General features: G+C 37.4%; 1 protein-coding gene across 1 annotated transcript in view; it reads right to left on the reverse strand.

The window, feature by feature from the left end:
• The window catches only part of LOC127651750 (TBC1 domain family member 1-like), a 91,311-nt gene that overhangs the window by 3,078 nt on the left and 67,116 nt on the right, over positions 1–21,117 (reverse strand). The window contains 6 exon segments of the mRNA XM_052137745.1: positions 2,815–2,984; positions 6,336–6,495; positions 8,603–8,847; positions 15,576–15,737; positions 16,900–17,061; positions 20,526–20,714. Of these exon segments, the coding sequence (XP_051993705.1) occupies positions 2,815–2,984; positions 6,336–6,495; positions 8,603–8,847; positions 15,576–15,737; positions 16,900–17,061; positions 20,526–20,714 (1,088 nt within the window).

Genomic DNA, 21,117 nt, shown 5'->3' on the forward strand with positions numbered 1-21,117 from the left:
ACATAATGTTCACACTTGGGCCATCATAAATACTAGTTAGTTTGTAACTCTATACTTAAGGCAAGATGTAGCAAGTAAGACTTAAGCACTTGGTAAAGTAATGTGTAGTCGCACAATATGATGTTTACCTTTATTGATCAGTAGCAGCATTCAAAATTGTGAACAGAAAAAAGTGATGAAATGCCATATATTTCATGTTACTGTTATCTTGCTACAGTAATATACAAAACTTCCATTGTTTATAAGACAAAGAACAGGAAATAGAATTATCATGAAATATAACAAATTACATATTTAAATCTGTAAATAGTAGGCTAAATACTCAGGAACTTTAGCTAAAATGAATATGTCAATCAATAAATATTAATAACACAAACTTAATTTTCTTTGAGTTGCAACCTGCACCAAGAGAGGAACTTCTGACTTTGAAATCTTAAGAGTAATACTATTTGGATTTTACTGTGGTTTAATAATTAATAAAAAGAAATACTCAAACCAGCCCATCTGGCATCAACAATCATCCATGCAATTGTCTAATCAGCCAATCATGTAGCAGCATTGCAGGGCATAAAATCATGCAGATCTCAGTGATTTGGTCTGTGGCATTATTGTTGGTGCCAGATGGGCTTGTTTGAGTATTTCTGTAACAGCTGATCTCCTGGGATTTTCACACATAACAGTCTCTAAAATTGACACCGTATTGGGACAAAAACTAAAAACATCCAGTGAGCAGCAGTTCTGTGGACAGAAACACCTTGTTTTACATTTACATTTATGCATTTGGCAGATGCTTTTATCCAAAGCAACTTACAGTGCACTTATTACAGGGACAATCCCCCCGGAGCAACCTGGAGTTAAGTGCCTTACTCAAGGACACAATGGTGGTGGCTGTGGGGATCGAACCAGCGATCTTCTGATTAGCAGTTTACCAGTTATGTGGTTTAGACCACTACACCACCACCACACCACCACACCTTGTTGATGAGACAGGTCAAGAGAATGGACAGACCGGTTCAAACTGACTGACTCTATGGTAACTCAGATAACCGCTCTGTACAATTGTGGTGAGAAGTATATAATCTCAGAATGTTATTCAGAGATGCGGATTGGCACTGCTTTGGTGGCACGAGGGGGCCTACACAATATTATAAATATTATACATATTTGTATTATATAAACTAGGTACACTATGCTTCAAGTAAAGTGACATATGTATACACAAGACATTTTTAAGGAGGTTCAAGCTTGCAAAATACTTTTTATCTTTATTAGATATTTTCATTTGGCCTATGGCATGAAAATGTCATTAAAATATAATTTAATGTTTCACTTAAATGACACCATCTTGGAAAAAATTACATGTGAAATTTCTTAAAGTTTCAAAATGCATTGTATTGTCAGTTACAACTTTATGTTTTGACAGTTTATAAGACCTTGCTTTTGTAACTTTACTTAAAGCAGGCCAAGGACACTTATAATGGTATATGGTCACGTCATAATGCCTTATGCCTGTTCACACTATGCACTTAAATGATGCCTGGTATATTAGGTATTTTATAAGTGCTGTCATGTAAAATCAGCATAGCTTAGGCAGTCATAAGGCATAACAACTATAATTGGATTCTGATTGTGTTGTAATATATTGTGCATTATTCTCTTTAATCAAAAAATAATAAAGAGGCAAAGCCTTTTATTGTAATATAACTGTCCTTTAGTTGTTACAAATTATATGGTGCATTATGAGACATTATGAATGCATTATTATTGCACTATGTATTGGGTGTAGCTGTTTCATGCCCATGTGTACTTCTCTTATTAAGTACTTGCTTACTGACTTATGCGCTAGAGTTCACACGTGTTTGCATTCAACACTCATTTATGTTGTTACTTGTACTTTCCACACTTTTTTACTTTGCTTACTTCGAAATAAATCTAAAATAAATATCTAAATGTATTTATAGTTTGAAAGTGGTTGTGCATTATCAGTACCATTCCTCTTCGTAAACGTCTTGTATTGTACCGTTTCATATATTCAAGCGCACATACATGCACGGACACACCGATCAACACCCACACTTTACTAACTCTATCTGTTATTTGTGTTGAGTTCATGATGAAACAAGCACTTAGGCAAAACCACACATGAAGACGAACGCGGGACACACCCGAGTTTGTGCACAAGTGCGTGTTGATTGTACACCCAAATGTGCCACAGACTTGTCACTTAATGCAAGTAAAATATGTTTGTATGCGTATATACATCTGTTAAGAATGCAGATATGTTGAAGGCATGTGTGCTAACACTGACACACATATTACCTGGTTGCAGGGTTGTCACAAAACCAATACTAGTGAAAATTGTAGCACTGGTTCACAAAACTAGTTTCAATACCACAGCAAAATTTAAACGCATTTGAATGCACTTCTTTCAAAAGTTAAAAATATATAAAAATTAACAAATGAAAGGCATTAAGACAAGTTATTCAGTTTTTTGATGCAAGTTTTTTCCTTTTTCTTTTCTCTCTCCATTCACTTAAAACATAATTGACTAAGTTTACATTAATACCTGGCCAAGAAGGGCATTTGACTAAAAAGCGCATCCGACTGTTCACACACACACAGCTGTATCATCACAAGGCACAAGTGCTCTTCACAGAGCATACATGCAATCACACATGTGAGCTTTCAAAAGCAGCACTTATGTATTGAACTGAGCCAGCACAACGGATAATGTAGAAAGATGTTTTTTACCTTTATTTTATCTGCATGCTTTTTGTTTTGTTTTTACTATCGAATTCCTTTTCACATCCCTACCTGATTGATTGTCTTTTCCATTTGCACAAGGCCAAGGTTGGGTAATGTTGTTTTGATGAACTCAACAATAGACTCCAGATTGTCATGTTGAAGAATCAGAGGCTTGTGGCTGCCAAGAAGACTCAAGGTCACCTTGAAGATCACCTCTGATCCCTGGAGAAAAAGCATGTCTGAAAGATAGAAGTCAATAATAATAAAAACCATAAAACAATAATAAATCAATACAAAATGTTTCAGTGTGCACTAATAGATCCATTTGAAGGTGTCTAGAAAACGCAATAATGACATCATAAAGGGTCATTCTAACTGTGCAGTCTTAACATAAAAAGTATAAATATATTTTTTTAAAGAAAAAAATAAAACCAACAAAAATCATTTTAAACGCCTTAAGAACAAAAAATAAGATAACCAGAAACATATTCAGTGAAGTGTGTTCAAACTTTTGACTGAAAGTATACAGGTCATATATAAGTATTGAAACTAAATAAATTTTTACATAACATTTCAGTATTTATTTCATATATTGCCCTGCATGTGATTTAGTTCATCCAACTGTTTCATTTTTCAACTTTTGTGAAGCATTTAGTAAAAGGACCGATACCACACATCATCGCCTTCACGTGATAGACTAAAATGACAAATCTTCATTTCTGATTGGTCATACTCTTGGGTTACCATAAAATCACAAACCTAAATAAAATTAATAACAAAGAGACCCTGCTCCTGTTATACACCCACTTCCATAGAGTTCCAATTTACTTTATTTCTTTAATAAAAAAAAAATTATTTAAAAAAAATCGAGAACAAACTAAAAACTTTAGTTTTGTGTTTGAACGTTCTGTATGGGGAGTGAAAACAAAAAATACTTCACAGACCACTTGACAGTTTTGATGGCACACAAGAACCAGAAAGAAGACTGGTAATAAAATCCAAGGGAAAAAGACATGTACACCCTTCTTAAATAATATTTGTTGAGCAGAGTTTTGTGCACAGAAAATGGAAAATCAATATTATTTAATATTTCAGTTATTTCATTCCCCTTACCTCCCAAATGCTGGGGCTACACTAGTTTACCACTTATATTTACAAATATTATTACTTATAACATTTTCGTAAACAGAAGTAACAATATAAGGCACGGTTACAATACACTTCATTTACTCCCATTCAAACGCATAGGAACGGCAGAGGTCAGAAATGCAAGATCATGTGATGAAATTCCATACAACGCTGCATAACAAAGTTCAAGCTTGGTGAACTCTGAACTGCGAATCTGGACGACCAGAGGACGTGTGACCAATAGAAGATAACAGAAGATTTCAAAGCTGCGTGTAATTGTTGCTGGAATGTGAGAAGACAATATATTTTTTATTGAATATTATTTGTGAAGTGTTATTAATTAAAACCAAAAGCCCTCCTGTGTGACATCATATCCTTGTCCGTTGCATTATCCAAAAAATATCCATGTGCTCAAAGCCTTGTGTGATCGGCCCTTTAGGCAGATCATTTCTGGTCTTTGATTGTTATGAATTTTCCCTGACAGGGTGAATTCAGGCTTAATCTGTGTGAAGGAAATCATCTATGTTAAGAGCATGATTGTATCTTTTACACCCAACTGCACACCCATTTAGATAGACAGAAAATTGACCAGCAGATGGGAAACTGAAAATCCCCAATAGGGGTTTGATGAGGCTTGGTGTTTGTCTATTTATCTATGTGTCTGTAAAGATTATGAAAAACTGTGAACGGAATATAGTGTGCATGTGTGAGTTTAAAGGCAGTGTGCATAAAAAGAGATAGTACAACTGATTATTTTTGGAAAGAAATGTGTGTGCGTGTCACACAAGGTCAGTGATATTCAACCTTATAATCACAACACACACACCGTCATGGGTTTGTGATTAAGCAAAACAAAGTTAGCGCCAGTCGCTAGGCATCAGTGATTGTGATTCTCATGCATAATTAAATTCAGCGTACCCATAAGGAGATAGAGAGATGGATATGCTGATAAAGATAAAGAGAGGGAGAGGTAGAGATCTTTGCCCTTTGAAATGATACATGGTGAAGAAGAGATTGCCAAAAATAAATTAAACTGAGGGTCCCTTCTTCAAAAAAACCTAAATGTTTTTTTCCATTCAACAAAAGAAAAATAGCTTGCATAACTAAAAAGACAAACAAAGAAGCAACAACAAAAAGAGAATATTCTTTTGTGTATGTGTTTGCGTGTATGTGTTCAACAATATCCCTCCAGACAACAAAAGAATTCCAAACATGTAGGCCATCTTCATGACCACTTCCGTGGAAACTAAGAGAGTGGCAATCCATCATTATCTATACAGTGGCATCTGATTGTCCTATTGAATTCTCCTTTTCACATTCAAAATATCAGCATTCGGCAAAAGTTCAAATATTTACAGCACGTCATGCTTTCGTTTTAATTAGCTCATTAAAAGATGCCTCTGATCTGTTGCAAGTGTGGCATAGTGGTCGAAAATCTGAACAGGAGACCAAAACCAAAAGTTTGTAGGTTTAAAGCCCAGAGGCGGCAATTCATGAACTCCTGTACTACCACTGTGCCCTTAAAGGGATAGTTCACCCAAAAAAAAATATTTTTAATTATCTCATTATTAACTCACCCTCATGTGATGTGTATGATCCCAGATGTGTATGACTTTCTTTCTTCTGCAGAACACAAATTATGATTTATAGAAGAATATATCAGCTCTGTAGGTCCATACAATGCAAGAGAATGTGTGCCAAAAATGTGACGACCCAAAAAGCACATAAAGGCAGCATAAAAGTAATTAATATGACTCCAGTGTTTTAATCCATGACTTCAGAGGTGATATGATAGGTGAAGGTGAGAAACAGACCAATATTTAAGTAATTTTTTGCTTGAAATTCTTCTCCCTGACCAGTAGGGGCAGTATGCTTTAAGAATGTGAATCACCAACAACAAAAGAAGAAGAATGGGAAAGTGATCTATTTCTCACCCAGACCTTACAGAATATTACTTCATAAGATATTGAATTAACCACTGGAGTCGTATAGATTACTTATGTGATTTTTGGAGCTTCAATATTTTGGCACCCATTCACTTGCATTGTATGGACCAACAAGAGCTGAGAAATTCTTCTACAAATCTTAATTTGTGTTCAGCAGATTAAAGAAAGTCATACACATCTGGGGTAGCATAAGGGCGAGTAAATGATGAGAGAATTTTCATTTTTGGGTGAACTATCGCTTTAAGCATGAAATGTAAACCAGGTTGCTCCAAAGGGACTGTCCCTGCAGCTTGGGTACAAAGCAGCGCCAAATGAATATAAATAAGAAGGATTGTTGTGATCCTGTCTCACTTGGTGCCCTAAGTGACATGACCAAATCACCAAAGAAAATATATATTTTATTTTTGAAAATGCACATTTTCCTCCAGAATGGGCACTTGATCCATTTATTTGGACTGGTAAGGTATGCATCATGAGTGTGTGTACTGAAGTGTGCTTGATGCTGTGTGCATTCACCGAACACTCGGGCCACGAATCCCAGTGGGAAGTGTGAGGCGAAGGCAGTGAGGAACCAGGGTGCGGCGTAGAGACTGGGGCCGATTTCGTACAGCTCAAGATGAGTGTGAAGCTCCCTGTGATAGTCATGCAATAGACGGGACAGCTGATACATCTGAATCTGAGAGGGAGAGAAAGGTAAAAACTGACAGTTTTTCACAACATCAGCCATTAGAATAAAAAAAGTTGTAAAGGAAGGTAGATGCTATTTACACTTAGTGGCAGATATTTATATGGGGTACTTTTTGTACCTTGGTTTTAATACTAACCAGCACTATTTGCATACTGTCTAGAATATGTTAATAGACAAAATGCAAATAGTGTGTACATAACAAGAGTATAATATTTAACAACAATAATAGTGTATATAGTCTAATTACATATCCAGAATAGTACACACACGGTGTAAATACAACATTATACACAGGTGTTCTTTCAACTTCAGGCACTTTTAGCACTGTGGACTTAAAAAACATCACTTTAATATTTTTATGTTGGCAACAACAAATGTCCACCAGTGTACAATGTACATGCATCACAGGAGATGTATGCCATTTGTTCTGAAAGTCATGACCATTTTCATCACATTCTGTAACTCTGTGATGGAACTGACATTTTCCAGTTTTTTTTTTTTTTTAATAAAACAGCAGAACCCTTTTTCTTGCTGAGGCTAATTTCAAAGCTAACATTTTACATACCCCAAATACACAAATTATATTTTAACATTATTTGCAAAATTACAGCTTGATTGGGAATGTCGTTCAATAAAAATATTCTGCTCACAGGTGCTATTTACCTTGATTTTCAATACACACTTCTCATGTTTCATCCCAAGCATGCTATTCACTCAGAAGTCCACCTTCTGTGTTCTTTAAGGTAGGCACAAGAGTTCTGATTTGTTATTTATTTATGTTTGTTTATTTCCTGTCACTGTGAAGGCTTGCTTATTTTACATGACAGTGTAAAATAGTCCAATAGTCATTTTTAAATTGACCAATTTGTGTTAACCTGACTTCCTATGTTAAGATGGACCATTACATTACGAGTGCTAGCGCAAAAAGTAGATAAAACAGATAAATGAAAAAAGAAATAAACCACCCATTTATTATGGATAAACACATATCCTCTTATGATCACTACCAAACGTTAAATTCAAATTTATACACAAAAAATATCTCTCATTTTCTAAGAACCTTACGCATGCTTGTTTTTGCAGAGGTAATGAACCATGTTAGTTACTGGCAGTGTCATCATTGAGAATTGCTTACAGTTACAGTACTGTGGAAAAGTTTTATGCATAGTGAGGATGTCTTCAAAAATAATGACATAAATAGTTTTCATTTATCACTTAACATCATACAAAGTCCAGTCAACACAAAAAAGCTAAATCATTATTCGGTGTGACTACCATTGCCTTTAAAACAATACCAATTCGCCTAGGTACACCTGGACACAGTTTTTCTTGGTTGTTGGCAGATGGGATGTTCCAAGCGTCTTGGAGAATTCGCAACAGTTCTTCATCTGTTTAGGCTGTCTAAATTGCTTCTGTCTCTATATGTTATCTCCGACTGTCACGATGTTCAGTGGAGGGCTTTGTGGGGGCCATGACATAAGTTGCAGGACTCCCTGTTCTTCTATTCTAATCTTTTCTATTTGCAAAAAGTAATGTTTGGTAGTCAAACATTTATATTTCCTGTTGACACACTAAAGCTGGAGATATAAATAACCATCTTAAGACAAATGCTTTAGTGAAACATCTTATGTGCCTAAGACTTCTGCACAGTACTGTATCTGATAAAATTCTTGTCACATCTGAAAAATGCTGATTTATTGTTGAACTTTTTACATTGTTAACTGGTGTAATTAATCAAATGCCATTAAGCTAAAATTGAATCATGTTCATTTTGTTAATGCATAAAAATGCAACTGAATGTTTTAACAGGCTAACAAAATCCTGAATATATGGTTACATCCTTGCCCATAAGAATTCTTTCACTATCGAATGTCTGATAATAGGGAGGTTACTGAGATAGAATGAGCAGAATTTGGATGTTCATGTGATCTCAACATGGCAACAACCATGAATGGGGGCCTCCCTTACTTAGAGTATAAAAACAATTTTGAGGACACTGAAAGGACTAAAGACTGTGAGTGTATATACATTTAAACTTTAAATCTGTTTTGACATATCATACTGTTCAGTACGTACATTGCCAAGTCAACATTACCTGCAGTATGATCATATCAGGCCTGTACTGTTTCCGCAGGCCCATGTCATACATGAGGAACTTAAGCATGTGGAAGGCATCTTCTTCACTCATATGGAGCAACAGCACACCAGCCACAAAACTCAGACCCTGGCAGTAGCCCACCTCTGGGTCCAGCAGAGAATATGCCTTCAGCAGGTTATACAGGGACAGCTGACCAGCCCCCAACTGAGCGCTGAAATATGGATGAGTGGGAAACGTACGTCCTGAGAGAGGAAGGGGAATAATCAGTCAGTATGGTTTTTATTCAGTGCAGTAAGAATGAAACAATGCTACTGCTGTTGTTGTTGTTGTTGATGATGTTGGCAAAGAGATATGCCCCCTCTCCCCTGACACCCCTGGCTCCATCTCCTCCTCCTGCCTCTAGACAATGACTGTTCAGACATGTTCAAAGGTTACTCTCACTTCAGCCAATTGTGGAACAAAATAAGTGACAGAAAGAACAAAGGACAGAACAGCCCACAGTACAAAGATTTGATAGGTTGCATCATCAGCCAAAGGCAGGTTCTGGTTTTTCATTAAGGAAAAGTTCAGTCATACAGTGGCCCAAAAGTACATTTCAGTCACACTTAAAAATGAATAAATGGCCTTGCATTAGAAAGAAATATGCAGGTCAGTATGAAATCAAGTGGCATCTACAAACAAATGATGCTAGACCCTTTCTCAGAACTCGTTTAAATTTTCTTGCCATTATTGCAATTACTTTTAACCAACTGGCCACAAGGTCATTCTTAGTGGATGTATGAATCAGTTCTACTTTTAAGTTCACAAAATTCAACCCAGAAACCTAATCAACTTCTTATTTGTGAAATGCTTTTCTTGAAAAGTGTGCTTGTGTCCACATTTTAAACGTGCCGCGATATGCAGAAAAGGACAGCGAACACCCCCCGCTCAACTTTTTGGCCAGTTGCTATGTAAAATCCCGGGCCAAGTTCTCTTCCCAGTCCAGCCCTGCCTGAACTCCGGTATTTACGCTCTCAGTCATATAGGTTCAGATTTGTTGTTTCTGTAGTAACTGAAACACAAGCTTTAAAGGCACAGCCCTCTTCCGGAAAGGGGGCGGGGAGAAGCAGCTCATTTGCATTTAAAGAGACACACATGAAATCAGCCTGTTTTTGATTCCACACAAAAAGAGGCATTTACAACATGGTATAATAAATGATCCAAAAAATTGACAACTACTTGGGTTGACTTTCCTCGATAAACGATAGCAACTATAGGCACTGCTATATATATATATATATATATATATATATATATATATATATATATATATATATATATATATATATCGGTATAACCGATCTATTGTTCGACCTCTAGTTTAGAGCATGAAAATATGCAAGGATTATGCAAGGACTTGTGTTTAGGAATACCCAGCATTGCATAGAATAAAAGAGTGTTCATGTAACTGTCTGAGTGGGCGTCTTCCAGGAGACCATACACATTCCTGTACGATTAGATGTCTTCCTGTGTTGTCAAGCCATCCATCTCCCTTTCTCTACACTGTCACTGAGCTGAGAGCATGCAAAACCTCTCTTTCTTTGTCTGTGCTTCCCTGTTAATCTCTCTGTCTTCATATCTGTCCATCTCAGCTTCAGTAGTTTATTCTAGCAATGGTAATGGCAAAAGAGGTAATGATGATTTTGTTAAGAATGGAGACTTTTGTGAACACCTCCGTTGACTCTTCTGCCACAAGAACGTAATGCATTTTAATTATCTGAATATTTGATATATATGTGTGTGTGTATATATATATATATATATATATATATATATATATATATATATATATATATATATATATATATATATATATATATATATATATATGTGTGTATATGTATATATATATGTATGTGTGTATATATATATATATATATATATATACACAATAGTCTTGGTAACTAGTTTCTACTTTGTGCATGACAAGAGAAATGTTTCCAACGATTGTTTACAGACAGATTGTTTCACATTTAATTGACTGTATCACAATTACAGTGGGTCAGAAGTTTACATACACTTACACAAGTTAACTGTGCCTTTAAGCAGCATGGAACATTTCTGAAAATGATGTCAAGCCTTTAGACAATTAGCTTCTGATAGGAGGTGTACTGAATTTGAGGTGTACCTGTGGGTGTATTTTAAGGCCTACCTTCAAACACATTGCCTCTTTGCTTGACATCATGGGAAAATCAAAAGAAATCAGCCAAGACCTCAGAAAACCATTGTGGACATCCACAAGTCTAGTTCATCCTTGGGACCAATTTCCAAACACCTAAAGGTACCACATTCATCTGTACAAACAATAGTACGCAAGTATAAACACCATGGGACCACGCATACCGCTCAGGAAGGAGACGTATTCTGTCTCCTAGAGATGAATGTTGTTTGGTGCGAAAAGTACAAATCAATCCCAGAACAAAAGAAAAGGACCTTGTGAAGATACTGGAGGAAACACATCGACAAGTATCTATATCCACAGTAAAACGAGTCCTATATTGACATAACCTGAAAGGCTGCACAGCAAGGAAAAAGCCACTGCCCCAAAACCGTTTGCAAGTGCACATGGGGACAAAGATCTTTTTGTAGAAAAGTCCTCTGGTCTAATGAAACAAAAATGTAACTGTTTCTTTGAATTGAATTGAATCGTTATGTTTGGAGGAAAAAAGCTAGCAAGCCGAAGAACACCATCCCAACCATGAAGCATGGGGGTGGCAGCATCATGTTGTGGGGATACTTTGCTGCATGAGGGACTGGTGCACTTCACAAAATAGATGGCATCATGAGGAAAGACATTTATGTGGATATATTGAAGCAACATCTCAAGACATCAGCCAGGAAGTTAAAGCTTGTTCACAAATGGGTCTTCCAAATGGACAATTACCCTTAGCATACCTCCAAAGTTGTGGCAAAATGACATAAGGACAACAAAGTCAAGGTATTGGAGTGGCCACCACAAAGCCCTGACCTCAATCAGGACTGGAAAAGCATGTACGAGCAAGGAGGCCTACAAACCTGACTCAGTTACACCAGTTCTGTCTGGAGGAATGGGCCAATTTTCAGCAACGTATTGTGAGAAGCTTGTGGAAGGCTACCCAAAACGCTATAAAAGCTGAAATATATAATTCTCTCCACTATTATTCTGGAGAGTGAAAAACTGAGTTTAAATGTACTTGGCTAAGGTGTGTGTACATTTCTGACATCAATTGTACCTCCTTTGATATGAGGGTGAGTAAATTATGACAGAATCTGAATTTTTGGTTGAACTATTCCTTTAAGAGATTTCTCAGTGGCATCCGGTTAACTAGAAAAACTCCACTAGACATTCTACAAAGACCTTGGTAATTGAGGACTCTTTAAAGACAAAAAAAAAAAAAAACAACTGCTCTGTTTGAAAATCTAGCGAGCTGCCTACCTAGACAGCATTTTAACGCATCATACACACCGCTCCTGATGCAAAGGCAGTTCCAAAATCAAACGTTCCAAAACGTATCTATTGTCAAAAGGTCGACAGCATATTTATGCTGCCTTCTAAGATGCCTTGTTCATGCCAAAATGGCTGCCATCCTATGTATCTTTTACAGAGAAGGCAATCCCATAATGCATTGTGATTTAAATAAATGAATACAATATAGCAGGCAAAGGTGAGCGAAATGTCAATAAGATATATTTGCAGAGGTGGGTAGAGTAACCAACAACTGTCCTCAAGAAAAAGTACACTTGAAAAAAAATGACTCAAGTAGAAGTAAATGTAATGATTAATGGTAATGGTAATAATTACTTGAGTAAAAGTAAGAAGTATCCAATTAAGAGAATACTCAAGTAGCGAGTAACTAGTTACTTTCATATATACAGCAACAATGTGTGTTTAATCTCCAATATTCCATTACATGATACACATTTAACATGTATTACATAATAATAATAATAATAATTTTATAATAATAATAACTAGATTGAAAAATTTGTGGACAAACTTTAGGATGGCTTGTAAAAGCCTAGTCTGAAAATGTATTAATAGACAGAATGCTTAGCTAGGCATTGCTAACATGTTTTAGCATGTAGCTAGCATGTATTAGCACTTAGCTAGGCATTGCCAACATGTTTTAGCATGTTGCTTTGCTGGGCTAGGCTGTGCATTTGGTTGCTAGGCAGTTACCCAACCCACAAGTTTCTACGATGATCTGGTGCAGAGATAAGTGTTTTGCTACTCGGTTCCTATGGTGATCCCATCTGGTTGCTAGGCAGTTACCAGAGTGATCCTCAAAAGGCTCCTTGATAGCCTGGATTTATAGTGATTTACACAGTAGGCACTGATATTTTAACACTGATATAAACATGTATACATATAATAAGAGGTAATAAGAGTCCATAGTTACAGAATCACCCTGAAAATGACCATCACTACAACACAGTAGTGTTGCCACTGTGTACAGTCTTAAGATCTTAATTTGTAGTAGTAATTTTCTGCCTGTTGTCATAGATAGATACTTGCATGACGGTAAATGGAAAGGTGGTTTTATGATTTTTTGTTTTGGCCACTTCGTTATTTTAAATGCTTTTTTGTTTCGTTTGAAGTGCAATTTGAATTTAGAAATGTCTTTAGAAAAGTTTTGCATTTTTAAATAAATTCATTTTCAATGCAAAATCACTCAAGCAAGAATATTCACCAATCCCTAAGCCAGGGGGTTGACAAAGTAATTGGATATTGTGATTAAAATGTTTTATAAAATTATCTTATATCATATTTCTTGCATATCGCCCAGCTCTAGGAGGAAACAAAACTTTATTCACACACATTCTAAGTCATTATCCTTCTGAAGCAGTTAAACTGGGTCCTGGGATGTAAGGCAAAAAAACACCAACATTATACCGGCAACAACCCACAATAAGTGGTTGTGGTGAGCAGGGTGGGGCCGAGCGGCGTCTGGGCAGAGTGAGGCCGGGAAAATAAGTGGTGAATGAGGTCCACCTGTGTGCCACACCGGTCTCGTGTTCCAGTGAGGGGCGGTGGGAGTATTTAAGGAGAGGAGACAGTGGCAGACGAGAGAGAGAGACACACACAGAGCTGACTGTGTGTGTGTGTGTGTGTGTGTGTCGAAGTGTCACACATAACACACGGCTTTTCAGCAATGCGAAACCATATACACAGAAGGCTTGCTTTTCAGCAGTCGCTTCACACTGACACGTCGACACACACACTGGCACGTCAACACACACACACACACGTGCGCATCTCTATCTCGTCTGCCGCAGTCTCCTCTCCTTAAATACTCCCACCACAGGACCTCATTAACCAATTATCTTCCCGGCCTCATTCTGCCCAAATGCCGCTCGGCCCCGCCCTACTCACTACAGTTATGTATTTGCCTGGACAACAAAATACCTGACCGGTAGCCCATAATGGAGAGAATACACGGATGAAGTAGGTTCGTTGCCAAAGAGATGTTGCCCTTCACAACTGTTGAAAATTCTTCTTTCAAAAACTCAACACATTTTAATTGTACTTTATTTTTTTCAGTTTCATTTGAATTTTTTGTTAAAATAAATAAAAAAATAAAGTTCCAAGTCTGAAATCAAGCTGCCTTGCGTTATTGTGTGGGCTACTGCTTAACAAAAATGACCCCATAGTGCCACTTAAGAGTCCAACCAGCGGTCATTCCGGTGTTAGTTGGTTTGAGTGTGAACACCGCACCGGTGTGAAAATTATGATATCGTCACAAGTCTACAACACAGACAAGCTCACGTTATCACAATCGCCAAACTCACCACAATGAGTTTTCTTAAGTTGGAGCAGCAAGTCTAATCTTGAAATATCTACTTGTCTTAGTGTAAAATGTAGGCATTGCACGACAAAAGAAAGTGTTTTTTTTTAGCACTTGCTACTGCAGTGATGAACTGGACTTGCGATACAAAGTGCAACTGTAAAGTTCCACTGTAGAAAAAATTTCATTAAAAAATCTCTCAATAAATTACGCATTTTAAAAAACGGATTTAATTAAAACCAGTAATGTAACGAAAGGACCGTTGCCCATTGTAACGAAGTAAAAGTAACAAAAATTAATTAGAAAATTACTTGAGAAAGAGTTAAAAGTACCCAGAATTAAACTTACTCTTTTTACTCAAGTTAATGTAATGGAGTAAATGTAGTGCCTTACCACCCACCTCTTTATATTTCATTCAATACAGAAAAAAACTGGATAAAAATGCATTCAATCAAATAAAAAATTGGCTATTTTCCTCAATATATGTGTGTGCAGTGTATTGTTTTGCTTATTAGAGGTCTGTTACCCAACCAGAACCCGATGCGTTACAGGCTTGGTTCGGGTCAGTTTTTCAAGTAGGACATCAGGTGTCAGCATGCGCTAGCACTCAGATATGCATGAACGGACGAGTTGGGGGCCATTCACACCGAATGCGTTTTCACACATGTTCTGTTTTCCCATTGTTTTCCTATGTAAACACATGCTGGACGAATGTCTTTGACAGTTGCATCGGGATTCTTCAGCGTCTCAAGCAGCACCGCCACTTTATAAACACCATGTTTAGTTAAAAAGAACTTCAAACTTCAAAGTTTCTTTCTTTGCGCTGTGTTTTTAGTGCAGGTGTCACAAAGATTCACGTTCTGAAGCAGTTCAGTCTGCATAGAGGGGACTATTGCATTGATTCATATTATTCTAGATTGTTCTGCACCAAGCAATGTTTCAGCGCATAAATGGTAAGGCAATGCTTTTTCCCATTTTGCTTCTGTGCTTTATGTGAGATGCACTATTTGAGTGGAGCACAGAGTTATTGTCCAAGAAGTGTGTCCCAAATCATCACTTATGAGGTTACATTTCAGTAAGGATGCTGCCTAAGAAGGCTGCAGGTAGTAGACAGCAAGGCAGCTCACTAGGTTTTGGAGCAGAGCCGTTGTGTTTGTATTACTAACCCAAGTCGATGAGGATGGCATGTTGTTGGGTTGTGAGCTGTTTCAGAAGCTCTTTGTAAGGAGTGTCATTATTAGGAGGTTTGGCAGTGGGCACCTCCTGCCTCAGCAAATACTGCTCTGAAAGAAACTTCCAGATTTCTCCACGATGCTGACGTGGAACACCTGAAAAGACAGAGAAAAAAAAATAGAGTGAAGGTAAGAAAGAGACTGTTGCACTGACGGATCTTTTCTGGAGCACTGAATGTTTACATGCCATGAGCAGAACAGCATAGTGTGTGAGCGTGTTTCAGTGCTTTTACAGTGAATGCTTGTGACCTCATCTGACATGTAGATGGATGGCTATAAAATCACTTCAAGTGGACAAAGTCAACACTGGCGATGACTGACGTAAAACAATAACACGCATCCCTGCAAACCTCTCCCCTCACACACATACAATGCACAGAAATGTCATATACACACCCCATACCCAAAGATCAACTGTATAAGCATGCCATTAAAGGTGTGTACTAGGGATGCACAATGTATTGGCGGCCGATACATTATTGGCCAATAACCAGGAAAAATGGAATTACCGCCAATATTTTCTCCAAAAGTACGCATGCGCACACTAAGCTTGTAGCTTTGGAAAGTCAGATTCATTTCTAAGAACCTGTAACCTGGTCAGGTTAGATCAGGTCATACGGTCTTGTTTACAGATCAGGTTTAGAATTTAACCTCTAGTGTGTGTCTACGCATTTTAGTATGACTAAATGACTAGTGTGTTTCCTACCACTGAAGCACCGACACTGACTGGATATTTATATGACAATGTGTAGGTAAAGATACAGATTCACAAAAGTTGATTTGCAACTTTTCCACAGGTCAGTAAGTGCACATGAACGTTTCATGTAAATAGCACTGCTGCGCTAAACTTGAACAGGTGTGTGTGTGTGTGTGTGTGTGTGTGTGTGTGTTCTTACCTGTCGTTAAGAAAAATGTTGTGCAGAACTACCACTATGAAAAACTGATTATCATAGAGAAAGCACCTCAACCTATAAATTCCAAACATGAGAATATGCACACACATATTCTACATAGACAATAACAACACAAAACACACATTTTCTTGGGAAAGCAAATATAATGCTACTAAATATCACACACACAATACCACCCTAACTATCTAAAATAACATATTACATACTCCTCTCTCTCTACATGTTGTTTTAGTTCAGTTAATCCAGGAGTCAAAACATTCAGTGAATAGGCTGCAGGAACACCTACACAAACATGCAGCACATACATTCTTGCGTATCTACGTGTGTGTGTGTGTGTGAGCTACCTTGTCCTACTGCTCTACGAATCTCCTCCGTCTCAAATTTGACCTTAGACCTCCCAGTTGTGCTGAGCATTCTTTCCCAAACCAGAGTGACGTCTTTTAGACACAGAGTGATCTCGTCATAGTCCAGCTTTTGTCGCCTGCACTGGAGATCGCTCTCCGATGCTACACACAAACACACACACATCGAAAGGTTAAAGACCCTTTGAAATCAAAACTGGATTTTTAGTCTTTTAGTCTATCTTTCAGGAAAATGGACCAAAATGACTGATCTTGCACTACACAGAATTTCATCCAATCAAATGCTCTCTCGAATGTGAATGTCCTCCCGTTAATACCACCTGCAACCAACAAGCAAGTACAGTAGCAAACCATGCTACATTGTTGAAAAGTACCTGCAATACTACATAGAGCAATTTAATGTCTTAAATGATCAGTTTTAATTATGTTATTGAAATGGGTCATATTAACTCATTCATACAGTACTAAGCAGTTAAGATCAAGCTTTTATTTATCACATGCACATCAGAACAATAGCAGTGAAATTATATATCTGCAGTTCACAATTATGCTTAAAAGAAAGATACAGTAACAAATAGACTTTTACATTTTTGAGAAAAAAGACCCCGCCACAATGTTAGGGTGGTTCTTATTGACCTAAGTTTAAAGAGTACCCAAACTTTCTATGACAGTGTCTCTCAACTGGTGGGCCGCAGGTCTGTTCGGATAGGGTCACAAACAGATGGGAATGAACAATGCAAGGGTTATCCCTCCATTGAAAAATTTCAGAAGCTATGCCGCCCATGCAACATTTTAGGCCACCAAGGCCATTTTAATTGTAATCTCACGTTCAGCTTTTTATAAGTTGTAAAAAAGCTTTGTATCTGCAATGCAATATTTTCGCGGTTTGAAGCCTTGTTTTTGAATGCATGTAGCACGAGCCAGTACAGAATCACTTGCGTAAACGATCTGCTCTGCTCTAACCTACTGTATCTATGGAGTTCCCTCGATGTCCCAGCACAGATCACAAAACTGATGTGGCCCATTTGAATTCTAGTGAGAATGTTCTAAATTAAAGCGCTATGGAGGAAGTCAAATCAGACAAAGCAGATAACCCTGAAACAGCAACTGTGGCAGTTGTAGTTTAAGTTTCTAAATGTATTTAGACTACTATTTTTTCAAACATTTACATTTACATTTATGCATTTGGCAGACGCTTTTATCCAAAGCGACTAACAGTGCACTTATTACAGGGACAATCCCCCCGGAGCAACCTGGAGTTAAGTGCCTTGCTCAAGGACACAATGGTGGTGGCCGTGGGGTTAGAACCTGTGACCTTCTGATTAACAGCCCTGTGCTTTAGCCACTACGCCACCAATAAAAAATACTATCAATTAATCCATACCCTTGTACTTTTTACCCTTAAACAAAACTATAGATTTTATAGATAAAAGAAAATTTGTTTTTTGTTATATTAAATACAGGTTTTTTTTTTTTTTTAGCAGGGTCTCAAAGTAAAACCAGTTTAAATCCACTGCTAAATGAAATTATGGTCTCTAGGTACAGTTTAGGGCCCTCTTTCAAATTAAGTCTAAGGGAATTTAACACATTTTATGTGCAAAGGAAGAGATACAGGAAAGATGGAAATTTCAGGAACAAAAGAATAAAACACTCCACCCATCCTTACCCAACCTACAGCCGTGGCCAAAGGTATTGGCAGTGACATACATTTTATGTTTTGCAAAGTTTGCTGCTTCACTATTTGTAGATTATTTTTCACATGTTTCTATGGTATACTGGAAAACAATGATAAGTATTTCATAAGTTTTAAAGGATTTCATTTGCAAAAACATTCAATGTATGCAAAGAGTCAATATTTACAGTGTTGACCCTTGTTCTTCATAACTTCTGCAATTCGCTCTGGCATGCTGGAAATCAGCTTCTGGGCCAAATCCTGACTGATGGTGATCCATTATTGCCTTATTAGTGCTGATCACAATTTGTGGGCTTCTGCTTGTCCACTCGCCTTTTGAGGATTGAGAGTTGCCTGGCCAAGGATCCAAAATTGCATTGTAATGATCCCCGAGCCACTTCATTATCACTCTTGCCTTGTGACATGGTGCTCCATCATGCTGGAAAATGCACGGATCATCTCCAAATTGCTCAGGGATCGTTGGGAGAAGTTGCTCTTGCAGGACGTTATGATACCATTCTTTATTCATGGCAGTGTTTTTGGGCAGAATTGTGAGAGAGCCCACTCCCTTTGATGAAAAGCAACCCTACACACAGATGGTCTCAGGATGCTTCACTGTTGGCACGACACCGGACTCATGGTAGTGTTCACCTTTTCTTCCCCGGACTATCGATTTTCTCTGATGAAGGGGGCTTCTCAACTGGTTTAGAATGCATCTGATCACTCTGCACAATAATCTAGAAACAATGTGAATCAACACCACAACAACTGAAGCAGAAAACTTTGCGAAACACAACATTTATTTCACTGCCAATACTTTTGGCCATGGCTGTATAAAAATGAATAAATAAATGAGACAGACATAGAAGTCTCCAATAAAACAAAGTACAATTTGTGGTAAATATTTTGTGATTAAAATGGAAACTGGTGATATAAAACGACTGAACCACTAGTTATATAAATGTTAGATGTGAGGCAGACAGTCTTCCCTGCACATCAACACTGACCCACTTCTATAGGTCCACACCCTATTCAATAGGTCTGGCTGCTTTCTTTCCAGGCTTCTCTTCTTTCTTTTTATGTGTTGTGATTGTGAAGCGTGACTGGGCATGGCAGGGCAGGGCTTTACATTGCCAATCATGAGCACGCCCAAATCAGAGTGCATTTGTTCCAGCAATCCTTTTCAACTTGTCCTGATAATCTTATAACCTGCAGCAGGGACTTCCAGCTAAAGCAGGGCAGGGTTACGCCTGGGTGTGTAGAACTGTTCGTGTGATAGCAAATGTTTATGTACTTTTGTGTATGGCAGCTGAAAGTATGCCAGGCAGATCATCCATCTGACAGAAGCAGATGACCAAATAAAAACTCTGAATTTGCAAGAACCGATAAATGTTAAATGTTTTATATTGAACTTTTGATTAGGGGAGACGGAAGCAAGCAGTGACACTTTTTACTTAAGCTGCAAGAAAACAGAGGTATAATGAGATTTGTTTCCCCCATTTTTAAAAACATCTAAAACTTCTTGATAAAAAATCAAAAGAAAGACCAATATAAGAATATTTACTGCATTCAAATACAAAGTTTACTACCACTAATAGTACAGTTACTGGCACAGCTTACCCCAAAGCATCTGGCACACTTACCCCAAAGCTAAACATTTAGGACAAGCGTCATTTATTAATACATGGTTTATCTATAGCCAATAAATTGCATGATTTAATACAGTGCTCATAAAAATTAATGCTAACTGGGAAAATGAGGGGGAAAGTGTGTGCAACTGGAAAAAACACAAATTTTTGTAAGTGTTGTCCAGAAGGCAAACCAACTTCTGTTCATTGACTCAGGTATAATCTTTAGAATTTGTGTGATTGGTCAATTGTATGTTTAAATGACAGTGTTCACAGTGACAATATTCACTACATTGTTTAAGTCTCACCCTGTAGTTTCTGATTCTCTCTTTCCATCCGCAGCAGTAAGATCTGTTGAAGAATGGCTTTCTGCCATAACTCTCTTAGCTCCGCCCCACTCCTCTTTCTCCTCTCCTCTGGCACCACCCCCAGAGAACTGTCCCCGCCCCCTACTCCACCACCAAGTGCCATCCTGCTGCCAACCTCCAAGGTGGATTCTGAGAATAAGAGAGAAATATAGGTCAAATAGCTTTAAAGAATGGAGACCAGAATCAACATCACCAACAGAAAACACGCTACCAAAATTTCAGTTGTCGATACCAACACTAGATAAATTCCTTGATTCTTAATACTAATTTCAATACTATGGAGAAAAAATGGTATTGAACACACTACATTTCAAAACTTGTTTAATATAAATATTAAAAAAATAAAATAAAACAATGGCATGAAGCTTTCAGATATTTCTCCATGAAGTCATTATTACTTCAAGTTTTCAGCCCAGACAAAAATTACTGGCAATAAAACAAATAAAAAACAATAGAACAAAGATACAAATTAAGCATCTTCCACAAATTAAGTGCTTGAAGTTTATTAGGTTATCTAACAGAAGTATCAGGC

The sequence above is a fragment of the Xyrauchen texanus genome, chromosome 11 (assembly GCF_025860055.1).
Source record: "Xyrauchen texanus isolate HMW12.3.18 chromosome 11, RBS_HiC_50CHRs, whole genome shotgun sequence".
NCBI lineage: Eukaryota > Metazoa > Chordata > Actinopteri > Cypriniformes > Catostomidae > Xyrauchen > Xyrauchen texanus.